The sequence below is a fragment of the Anomalospiza imberbis genome, chromosome 3 (assembly GCF_031753505.1).
Source record: "Anomalospiza imberbis isolate Cuckoo-Finch-1a 21T00152 chromosome 3, ASM3175350v1, whole genome shotgun sequence".
NCBI classification, from domain to species: domain Eukaryota; kingdom Metazoa; phylum Chordata; class Aves; order Passeriformes; family Viduidae; genus Anomalospiza; species Anomalospiza imberbis.
In genome coordinates, this window is record NC_089683.1 from 35,971,069 (window position 1) to 35,983,610 (window position 12,542).

General features: G+C 36.6%; 1 protein-coding gene and 1 long non-coding RNA gene across 5 annotated transcripts in view; one reads left to right on the forward strand and one right to left on the reverse strand.

The window, feature by feature from the left end:
- The window catches only part of LOC137470529 (uncharacterized), a 250,412-nt gene that overhangs the window by 177,807 nt on the left and 60,063 nt on the right, over positions 1–12,542 (reverse strand). The window lies entirely within an intron of this gene.
- Positions 1–12,542, forward strand: part of ZNF292 (zinc finger protein 292) — a 50,487-nt gene that overhangs the window by 29,180 nt on the left and 8,765 nt on the right. For 3 of the 4 annotated variants that reach the window (XM_068183996.1, XM_068183997.1, XM_068183998.1), the window contains 3 exons: positions 7,008–7,210; positions 9,973–10,109; positions 11,303–11,444. In XM_068183996.1, the coding sequence (XP_068040097.1) occupies positions 7,008–7,210; positions 9,973–10,109; positions 11,303–11,444 (482 nt within the window). Of the gene's footprint in view, positions 1–7,007; positions 7,211–9,023; positions 9,103–9,972; positions 10,110–11,302; positions 11,445–12,542 lie in introns of those variants that run through there. The other variant, XM_068183999.1, reaches the window with a different exon arrangement.

Below are 12,542 nucleotides of genomic sequence, written 5' to 3' on the forward strand. Positions count from 1 at the left end.
TTATGATTGATTGAAGCTTTTTGTTCAATATAGTTTCTGGTAATTTATAAACTATATTAATAAATATCCATGCAGCATTTTCTGACTTATTAATATAGTATGTCCATGGTAACATACAAATAATTTAATGTTGATATTTTGCATAAAACATAATCGTGCCTCAAATTCTCTTGCCATTTTCTTTATAAACCATGTGAAGGGAGTTTACATACAGGTAATTTATGATGGGGTAAGTTCAATACTAATATGCAAAATTTATTTGACATAAACCCAAAATAAAAAAAACCAAAAACCTGCATATATATTTTTTAAATGGGAATATCATTTACTCAGTTACAAAATGCCAAGAGGACCTTTACTGAATATTCATTTAGACCTGAGTTCTGAGAATGGCTAACAGAGTTGCATAGGGAAGAGTATATGATCAGCAGAGGCTTACAAGGATAGTGCCTTGATATGTTATTTTTTGTTTTGGTGATTGCAATCCAGAAGTGGTATCCTTGTGTGACTAAATCTTAGTTGTTTTTTGGATTCTTTGCCAAAATGGTTTTAGAATCTGTGTAAAACGTCACACGTAAGCATCTGTGGCAAAGTTGCACAGTTCTTACATCAAGTGAAGTAGTTCCTCTTAGTGTCTGCCTCCTTTTAGCTGGGTGCCTGCTTATTTCATCTGATATTTTCTATCTATTAACAAGTTAACAGTCTCACATCTTTTAATGAATGCATCACAAGATCTGATTTGATAGACTGCTATCATATCTCATCTTCTTTCTTCTGTACTGTCTTACATGTCTTCCAAATTTACTGTCCCATTTCTTGTATGGGAAACTAAAAGTTTATTCAGCAGTCAATATGATTTTCTGCTTCCTTCAGCATTCCTTTCATAATATTTAATATATAATAATAATAATATTCCTTTCATAACATTAGCCTTGCTTCTTGACTGAGCATTGAACCAATGTTTTCTTAAATCAGAACTAAACAAGACATTTTCTTGAGGACTAGTAGTACCTATTTAAGTGTTAGGATTTTCCCCTATCATGCTTGCATGTACAGTTAGGCTTGTATTTTTTTTCCTCCATTAAAATAATTTTGGGAGTTTTATCAACACTTAAATTTTATCTGTTATGCTGTGTTATGGACTGCTGGCATGTTTTTATTACCCTACTTTTGTCAGCGTATTTTATCATGGTTCTCTGCCCTTTTCCAGGTGTTTATAAAAGTGCAGGATGTAGGCTGTCCCTGATACAGATCCTTCAGAGACCCACTGAGAGTTTGGGTTTTTTGTTCTTTTTCCATTAACTGATAATTTATCTGTACAAAACTATTCTTTTTACTGCCAAGAGAGCTTGGTACCTTTAGGGATTTGATAGACGTCTTTTAGTGATTTTAGAAAATAAGTTGAATCTCCTTTTATTCAAATCACCACAGCTCCCTTGGATAAGTCTAATAAATGTATAATATGATTTTCAATTTTTTTTTCAAAAGTTGGGTGTACTCTTCCACAAGATTTGCATTTTGTTGCTTCTTTTAATTACTTGTTATACACCTAATACAGACTTTGGATTTGTATGTAGTCCTCAGAGTCCCACAGAGTACTCCTTTACTAGCTGCCTCTCAACCACACTGCAGCCATTGTAACAGTAAAGTACTTGTAAGAGAGAGGTTTAATTAATATTTAATTGCCTTATAGTTGAGTCTTTTTAAGAACTTGCTCATGAATTCAGTATTGGACAAGGAGGACACAGGGCAGTAAGAAAGATTGTGACCATGGACTTCAGGAGAGCTAACTTTAACATCTTTAAGGAATTCCTCGTAAGAGTCCCATGGGAACAGGTCCTGCACTACTATCAGACATTGTGTTGCATTGCATCTATGTGGTGACTGGACCTGCTATTACTTCAGGTTTCACCTGCATGACTTTTTTTCTCAAGATTGCTTATGATAGATAAGAAGCACTTGTATTTGGAGAGAGGAATTTTCTACATTTCTCCACTTCATTAATTGGTTACGGAAGGAAACCTTAGTTATGTTGTCTTCATTTTCTCACAACATAGTGGCTCTTTTGTCATACTGGCCTACTCCTGAACTACCAGATAGCTTAATGTGAGATCGGGACTGATATTAATCTAGAATTGAAGCTGATCTGAATTAATAACAACTGAATATTAGGTTTCCTGAAGTCATGTGCAGCCTTATTGCTCAGTGTGCCAAAGACTGAAAGTTGAAGTATACCAAAGTGTTTAAGGTTATGCCATAGCCTATGCAATGTTAAAACACTGCACTTCCATCCTCAATTTCTGTCAGTGTGGCTTGTGCTCTTTAGTATGAACCTGCTTTTCCATCCTCGAGGTTACCGTTTTTTTTGTAGTCATGGTATAATCCTTCAAAGCTGTCATTGGTATCTCCTCAGCTGATACTGAGGGGGAGTGGAGGAACTGTCTAGAGGAAAAGGATCTTTGATAACCTTACGAAAAGCCAGGCTGCTGCTGCTTTTTTGGTATCTAATTCTAATTATCCTTAGAGATTTAAACCTGCATGCCAAGAGTTAGGTTCTTGAATTTTTTGTAAATTTAAATGTAGTAGGGAGGCATCTAAAGAATATCTTGCTGAAAAGAGGATCTGTATATAGCCATCACTATCCAGAGATTGTCAAGGTTGATAACAGACAGAATGTAACAGCCAACGTGGATCTATTTTCAGTAATTAGAGCACCTGTCACCAGAAATTGAAGGATACCGGCAGCCTCAGTTTTGAGAGGAGAAAAACGTGTTTTCATCCTGGATATATTCAAAGCAGCCATCTGGAACTTCTTTTACCCTTTCTCCAGACACTGTGCCACCACAGAGGCATCCAGGATTGATGCTGCATTCAGCAGAGTTGTGCTGAGATGTTTGCATGAAGGATTCTGTGTCCCAGCTCCTGGTAGATATGGAAAGCATCAAGTCAGTTCAGAGTCACCCATAGTGTGAATGCACATGTAGACTAACACTTGAAGATGACTAAAGAGGTGTTGTGGCTCCTCCCCAGCCAAGCCCCACTCAGCCACTCTATCATTCCCCCACCAGCAGCATTAGGGAGAGAATAGGAAGGGCAAAGGTAGAAATCTCACAAGCTGAGATAAAGACAGTTCCATAGGGAAAGCAGAAGCCATGCACACAAGCAAAGCAAGGGATGAATTCACTGCTTCCCGTGGGCCGGCGGGTGCTCAGCTATCCCCAGGAGAGCAGGGCCCCATCACACCTCACGGTGACTTGGGAAGACAAATCCATCACTGCGAAGGTCCTCCCCTTCCTCCTTCTTCCCCTGCCTTATATACCGAGCATGATGTTCCATGGTCTGGAATGTCCCTTTGGTCAGCTGGGGTCACCTGTCCCGGCTGTGTCTCCTCCCAAGCTCCCTCAGCCTTTCCACCAGCCTGGCTGCGCAAAATTCAGAAAAGGTCTTGGCTCTGTGTAAGCCCTGCCCAGCAATAACTAAAACATCTCCACATTGTCATCACTGTGCTCAGCACAAATCCAAAACGCAGCCCTGTACCAGCCACTGGGAAGAAAATTAACCCCGCCCCTGTCAAACCCAGTACATTAGTTTCCTGTCTAGCAACTGAAGTTCTTGGAGATGGATTGTCCATGTGTATATTCACTTCCTGGCTTCATCCTCCCTGGCTAAAGCAAGGTTGATAAGACATAGAGGTGGTGGATTAATCTGTACCTATACTACATCTGATGAGGAGTCTGGTAGTAGGATTATGAGTGCTTTGTAAGGCAAATATTCTTTGTGCTCTTTAAGTCTTCTAGTCAGCTAAAACATGGCTTTAATCTGGACTGTTTTCCACAGAGAACCTGTTAGTGTCTGGAGCTTATTCCTGCTCTCATGTGCTGCTAATCTGTGGATTACGTTTTCTCTGGTTTAGCCCATATATGGTACAAGCAATACCCGTAATAAAAGTTCATAGTCCTTCTTGTGAACTTGGCGGGGCATCACTTGGTAGTAGGACCTGATATGCTAGCTATGGAATTCAATATAATAAGAGGGAGACTGTCTAAAGGGTTAGATCACAGTCTGTCCAAGTTAATTTGCTAGACTTAGTAGATTGTAGTACCACCTGTCAGATACTATCTGCACATCTTTATTTTCCCTCATGTTCTGTAATTTTATATGAGTTTTACACATACCTTGCACAAACATGTTTGTGAAATTTAATAGATGAGGGAGCATTGCACAAAATTGACATTTAATATTTTTTCCAATAATTGTTCCCATTAAATATATCAGGGTTTACACTCATAAAGGTTAAGTGATTTGTTCTAGAAAAGCACTTGTGTCTCAAAGCATTTTTATAAATTACAATTGTTATAGTAGGCTAGCAATTTGTCCACAATACCTTCTGAAATTGACATTGCACAATAAAATACATTTATCAAGTATTTTAAAAATAAACAAAACCTCAGGAACCTCAAAAATCTTATCTTTAAGACTGTTCCCCACCATAAACTTAGTCCTGTAACCCCAGCACTCGTTTTTGTCTTAAAATGTCAGCTTTAATTCAGTTACAAAAGAAATGTATTAAAATTCATGTTTTGAATGAGCGTTCAGATGTTAAACATAATGGTTATAATCACTGGGATTAGAATAAAGGCTTAAGAGCTAATATGCAACTGGTAACCCTGAGGTCTTCCTGTGTCTTGTTGAGAAGGTAATAGAAAATGTGCTGATGCTTATGCAAGGTAGGCTGGCTGAAGCAGTAAATGCTAAAGGAAGGGGATTACTGAGAACTAGCAGATAGAACGTAGTGTTTACAATATTAAATACAGCAATTATAGTAATAAATCAGAGTGAAACATCTTGGGTTACCAATATATCTTAAAGTCTAAGGTCTTCCTGTATCTTGTTACAGAAATAAGGTAAAATGTTCCAATGTTATTCCAGGCAGACTATCCAGGAGTAAATGTTGTGGGCGAAGGGATTATTGGTACCTGGTAGAGGAAGAGCAAGGCTAGACTACTGAATGTGGTTAGTCACAGGGTCATTTGTGGGTTGGCAGTATGAACATCTTTTATAATGCATTGGTAATGACATTAAAGGAACATTTATCTGCTGCTTAGAATATCCTCTAATAAATACAAAAAGTGTTTACTGTCTACCCATTGTCTGTTAGTGTGCTCTGATTTTCCTTTGTTCCTGCATAAATACAAATCTGGTCATAGCTTCATCACCATGGGGAAAGGAAGAAAGAGGGAATATTCTTGTATTGAATATTCTTACACATCAGTTAGCCATTGCTGATCATTTGTAACAGGGTACAAGGATATGGACAAATATCTGAGAAGTTGGTTGAAATGATAATTCAGCTGTAAATCTGAAAATGCATGAAAGATAATGATGGTGTTTAACAGGCCTGATTTCTGCAAAGGCAGTATTTTCTGCCTTACCGCCTTGTGCACTAAAGTGGTAAAGAAAACGGTTGACCTGATTTCAATTTCAAGATGGACTTTTAGTAATGTTCTATATATCAGCAGCTTGAAGAAGGAGAAATCATGAAATAAAAACAGTAGTGAATCAAATAATAGTATGGGAAGAATAGTATTTAAATACATACAATAATACATACATAAAATAAATAGTATGAGAAGAAGCAAAGAATGAGATGAGCTTTTTTTTTAAGTAAACCATATTTCGTATTCTAATAGTTCAATTATTACAGAGAGAATTAATTTTTTACATGTTGAAAGTACTTATTTCATCAAATCATAACAGAATTTGAAAAGTCAAGAAAATATAAATTAAGTGAATGGGCAACATGATTCAGGTGAAATTCAGGATGAGGCAATTAAAAGGAATATGATGAACATTCCTATCAAGATGTTTCAGAAAGTGAGCACTGCAGATGACCAGAAGGTTTTGGGAATACGCAAAGGTTGGAAAAAATCTCATTCAGAAATGATCAAGATTTTACTCCTAATACTGGAAGCATACAATGAATGTGCTGGTTTTCACAAAAGAAACAAAAATCAGTAGAAAAAGTCTGCTGTTTTTGAAAGATGTGAGAATGTGTTATGAAATTAAAGTGAGGTCAGCTGAAAACCATGTTGGGTTTTTATGCAGTATATACCTACCTTGTGGAAACAGGGAGGGGATGATATCAAAAGGATTAGAGAAAATTGATTGTCTATGTGTCTAGTTTTAATAATTGACTTTAAATGATCTAGAGGTAGTAACAGACTTCATGCTTCAAAGATGGAACAATTTTGATCTTGAAGATCTGGATGAGACCAGAGATGTATATTTAAGATTTGCAACATTAACCTGTGTTCCCCCTTTTTGTAGAATTCTTATGCCTTCCACTGAGGCACCTAGAGTTGGGTTATTAGTGTAGACAGAGTTTAACTCTGGTGGGAGCACGTTTGAAAAATCCAGTTCAGTACCCATCTCTTTTGAGTTTTAGACTATGCACAGTCAAATGTATACATGATATGCCTCTTTTTTCAAATAAGGAAGTTTTTTTTGGTTGAAGAACCATAAAGTGTTTGACTGTATGAAACATTTCACACCAATAAAAAAGGGTTCAGAAACTTTTGTACTTGTCACATATATCCTTCAATAGCAAAATCTTTAAAAGGCAACATTAGCAAAGGTGTAGCACAAGCGTACAAAGGATGTGAGAGTAGTGGCTTTGTGTTGTCTTTCTGTAGAACTATAATTTAATGGTATCTAAATATTTTAATATTTATATGGTCTCTCAGTCTGTTTTGTGTGCAGCGGTTTAGGCAAGAAATTAGAATTAATTAAAACCTGCAAGGGTATAAAAGGTCTGTGACAGGGAATCTTTATGATAAAAAAATGCAGTTCACCAAGAAGCGTTTCCTTCATCTTTGCTTTGTATCTTTTATATCTGCTTTGATTTGTGTAAATTGTAGGGGTCAACCATGATGAGTAAATGCAGTCTGTTAACTCTGTAACATGCATGTAATGGGTTTTTTGGTTTTTTTTTTCTTTTTTTTTTTTAGTGAATGAATTTTTAATGTCAGAAGGCCCTGTCCTGCTGGATATGCGTATTAAGCACCTAATGAAAACAAAGCAATTAGTGCAAGCTACTGCCCTGGCAAAACTCTGCTCTGACCATCCAGAAATCAGTGCAAAAGGCAATTTCAAACAAACCTACCTGGTCTGTCTTTGTTCAGGATCACCAAATGAAAGGCTAATGGAAGAAGTAAGTAAATAATGCAGATTTTTTTTTCTTAGACTTATTTCTTTAATGATAGTAAAGTCACTAATCATAAGCTGGTGTTCTGTAGAAGAGGTTTTTCTTTTAAAATATGATCTAAAATATTTTTGGTATTTTTTTATTTTCATTCATGTCCCTTTTAAGCTGAGTAGTAGTGACTCAAAACACTCATGGAAGTGTATTATTAGGTCATTAATGGGCATTTTCTGACTGTGTCACAACTTGGTGTTTGATTTTGCTTGAAGTATTTTAAAACTCTGCCTCAGACCTCCTTAGTAAAGTGAAGTTAATCATTTTCCCACTCTTACTACTTGAACTATATTGCTTTTTGTGTATACCTAGTACATAGAATGGGGCCCTTTAGATGCTGCTTGCAGTTCAGAGAATAAATGTAACTTCACCCAAATTCTTGGGTGCAATTGAAGGTGAAATCAGATCTTTGATCTGGTTTGTAATATAAAATCCTCATAATTTAAATATAAAAGTCAGAGAGGAGATGACAGCTTTGCTCTTCTGCATTCTTTCAGGTAGCATCTTCATTTCTCATCCCACTCCAAAGTTTTAGCTGAGCCTTTTCCCTCCTTGAAGGAAAACTAACTGCAAATGTCACTTTTCTTGTCTGCCAATGTCTCTGCTGTCTTTTTATGTTAAATATTAAGCATGTTGCAATTGAACCTAAAGGGATAAGAGTTGTGCACTGAATAGAGCTGGAAAAATTTCCTGCCCTAGATACACATGAAAGTCTAAGATGACAGCTTCTCACTGAGCATGTTCTTCAGATACTCAGTAGAATTGGATCAGTCTTGCTCTCCTCCCAGCTCTGGCTGCTGCAGACTTTGTCAGAACAGGCTTAGGGTGGGGCTGTGACAGGGCTGTGCAATCTTACCTTTGTTTGCTGGAGACACTCAATGGAACTTGGAATTTCTGACCCTGCAAACAGGCTTCCTTCATTACTCGGCCCTAACACAGAATGGGCTGGTTCAGTGAATGAACCATGAATCCCCTGGACAAAAGGAACGGGTTAGCCTTGTTTCTTTGGATGTCATAACCTACAGCTAAGTTCCTACTGGGTTATCAGAGAGAACCTAATTCTCAGGTACTTCTGAGCTTTGGATTGCTTAGATTAGCAGCTTCAGCTAACTGTTTGTAGTATTGCTAACCATTTTGGAAAGATCATCTCTTACCCCAAGAGAAGGCAGATAAGCTTTAACATGTCAGGGTGGACTTACAAACTGAGAAGGACAGTCATTTTGTACTGTGAGAACAGGAAGAAAATAGAAAAAAAAAAAAAAAGTATATTATCAGTGTGGAAATTTTTATATCTGTTCAGACTAGGCAGGAAAGTAACATTTTAGCAAGTTCTCAAGTTCTCAGCACGGCTTAGTTTAATAGTTTCCTTCAATAATGTGAAGAATTCAAACCTGCAGCATGTGAAATGCTAGACTGACAAACTTGATGTTACAAACCATTGTTACAAACAGGGTCCCTTAGGAAGTGTGACAGACTGGAAAAGCTTTTAATGAAGAAAGCTCCCTTATAATAAGTTCAGTTCACTATATTCTTCTCTAAGCTTTTCATTGATAATCCCTATCTGAGATGGGGCACTGAGCAAAGCAGATCTTCAGTCTAAATTGCTATTACATTTACACTGTTCCATATTAAGAAATGCAGTTTTCTTTAGAAGATGACATTGAGGTTATTAAACGTCCAATGAAGTTCAGTGAAGGGCTATTAGTATATTTACAAAGTGTCAATTTAGAGGTGTGAAAATAAGTAGTTGTACTATTCAAAATTGTAGTTTGATTGCTGGATACCGTGGTGCCCAACCCAGCTGTGCTGCTGCCTTTCCCAGAGTGCCGGACCAGCTGGGTGTTTGGGTGAGCACTTCTGTTTCTTGCTTTGAGTGGTCTTGTGATTTCTCAAGAGAGACTTCCAACAGTGCTGTTGTCATAGTCAAGCTATTCTTCAGCTGCTGGTGTCAAAGAATAAATACCAGCATGTCCTGCCAGATGCACTAATTGAGGTAGTCAAACCAGTCTACTGAGAATCAAATTAGACAGTAGTTGTTACAGTAAGTGCACTGATTCAGTACTGATATAGCTGTCTAGTAGTACTGGGCAACTGTGATTTGTCCTTTGATTTGCCATAAAACTAAGTACTTCAATTGGTACCTGACAAATAATTTATATTGTACAGACTGTAACATTCTTCTAGAACAGCATTCAGATGACCTGCTTCTTACTGTACAGCTTTCCTTTTCTTAATATCTTTGATTTTTTTTAAAAGTACTAGAACAGTCATGTTAAACCTCAGATTCATTAACCACCCAGCTCATTGCATTAAAGCAGTAGCGACATCAGTGACAAGTAAACTGGATTAGAATTACAAGTAATTTTCTTTTTTGTGTTAAGCTGCATTTTAAAGTTATAAGTCTTCATATCACTATTACCCATATGTATGTGATACATATGAATAATTAATATACTTTAAAATTCTTAGGTGACTGGGACACTAGATACAAATAAGTCATCTCTAAGAAAAAAGTTTATGTTCACTTTAATAGAACAGTTTTTCTGGTGGCATGAGTTTTGATACTGTCTAGAAATATACTGATTTGCTTTCAAGCTCATCTCTATCAAACTGTTTAATTAAAGTTCTGAATTATTGTCTTGCAAAGGTTAGTGTGACTGTGTGTCTGAAAATACAACCACTTTCTGAGTCTTGTTCTTCTCTTTCTTCTCTTCTAGATTGCAGAAGTAGATTGCAAAGATGCACTAGAAATGATCTGTAACCTGGAATCTGATGGAGATGAAAAAAGTGCTCTAATTCTATGTGCAGCATTTCTGTCTCGCCAGCTGCAGCAAGGGGAGATGTACTGTGCCTGGTGAGTTTGACTCTTGTTTTCCATCTAAGAACACTGGGGGAAGATACATAAGAACGTCTGGGGAAGATACATAAGCCATAAGTTAACTTTCTTCAGCCGATAAAATCGATGAGCTAAACAGAAAGGAGATAAGACTCTTGGAAAGCTAAAAAAGAAAAGAAATGGATTTTGCAACATAAGCATCCATTACAGGAATTTGAAGGGTGTGTGTATGATGAGGCAAATACCAATAGCTGGTTAATAATTTTTCTGTAGAAATAAGAAATTTAATAACTGCAGGCAACTGGTCAGCATTATGTCAGCATTTAATGAGTAAGTGCTGTTATTTTTGTCCTGTAATAAAACAGTGTTTCTTTTTGTAACAAACTTAGAAAGGAAGAAGCTCTTCACTACTATTATAACTACAATAATAAGCTAGATGAAGATACTTACTTACTGTTTAGGGTTTGCTGTCATTAATGTGGGAACAAGTAACTGGTCTTTGTTGGCAGATATTTGAACTGTTAGGGTTTTAATTTCCTTATGCTAACTAGCAAACCTGTATAATTCCTGAAGAATTTGCTTTGTCTGTACATCTCCATTTTACATGCAGCAGCAGGAGAAAACTGCTAATGCAGGATTTTGCTTTAAGAGATTCTGATAAAGTTTTGGGTGTTACAGCATTCTACAAGGTACTAGGTACTCTTGGCTCTTCGCACCTGAGGAGGAATGAACAAATAAGATAATGTGGATACTGTGATACTCTTTGGCTTTGGGGACTAATTTCTTGCTAAATCACAGTCACATTCAGCTCTTAAAGAAGAGTAGCTTTAGCAAAAGTGTATCTATCACAGAGAAAAGCCAATCTTCTGTAGTTAGTAATACTAAGAGTTCAGAAGTATACAGTTCCAGTCTGTGAATAGTAAACTACTGTGCAAGACTTTTCTTTTTTCCAAGGCCATATAATGAATAAATTATATAGCATAAATTGTGGTAATACAGGTTTTATTCTGAACTGTCCTTCTGGAATTGTCATAATTTTGAAATTTAGATACTTAATACTGTGGGTATTTTATTAAAAGATAAGGTGTAAATAAATTTCAGGCTTTTTTCTTTTCCCAAAGTCAAAATGGAAACTGTTCTTAGCCTTGCATTTCTTGTTATAAGACTAGTGGTTGCATTGATGGCCCTGAAATATTGTTCTCTTTTTCTAGGGAGCTGACTCTTTTCTGGAGTAAACTGCAGCAAAGGGTAGAGCCTTCTATTCAAGTGTATCTAGAGAGATGTCGTCAACTTTCTGTGTTAACTAAGACTGTTTATCACATTTTCTTCCTGATTAAAGTAATTAATTCAGAGGTAAGGATACTCCTGAAAGAATATTTTTGGGAATTTCAATGGAACAGTAATCAGGAAAATTTATGGAAACTTCTTTGACATCCTGTCTTTCTGTATAGTATCAGTTTCAGGGCAATCCTAATTGGTTTCAGGAAAGGCCATAACAACTTCCTTCTTCAGGTAAATTATAAATTAATTTATTTTGAATCATTGAAACTTTGGTTCCTTTGCAAAAAAAAAGAGTGGGATTAAACAGAAAAGCTGGATGCCACAACTGGGATGAAGAAAGTACTAAAGGTGAGGTTATGGCCTCTAGGTTTGCCTGTGTCCTCTAAATGTGGTATTTTCTGTCAGCAGCCCCTAACATTCCTCACCATTATTTTCCATGTTTCAAAAATTCCAGAAAATTGAGAGGACCAGCTTAAGAGGAAAGGAAATGAACTGTGTATGTTAATATATAAGAAAAAGAAAATTACAGGAAATTAGAAAGAAAAGAAGAAACTACACGAAAAAACCCCCAAAACTACAACTCAGAATCTTTTGAATTGCCACTTATGAATGTAGTTTATTTTGATAAATTAAATACTTGTCACTTGTGGGCTTAGATCCAGTGTTATATTAAAACCCTGCTCATCTTTCTCAGCTAACCATGTCATCTAGTTTTCTTAGTTTCTTTAGTAGTTGCAATATTTAATATTGATAGCTAAATTGAGCTCTTGTGAAGATTTCTGTAAGTTGGGAAATTAATTCTAAGCATAAAAATTCCTGGTTTTGTTTTTCAGTGTTCTGGTATGGCTAATCATGGGCATCTAAATTGAAGGATTTCACACACACACACACACACCCCATCCCTGTCAGATGTGAAATGAATTGGAATTAGAGAGGGGGAGGAAAATAACTTTCAAAGAGTCTTGTGATATTAAGATCTCTGCCTGCTCTGTGCCATATTGATTTTTCTCCAGTGAGCATTTGAGTATTTACTTGTTGGCAGAAATTGGAGACCATGTAGGTAGTAGACTTGTACATTCGTAAATTTGCCGAACTTTATTCTTGTGTATGCCACAGCCTCTCTCGTGCATCCCTGGCAGCATAAAGAGCTTGTAAAGTCAATGTAAATGT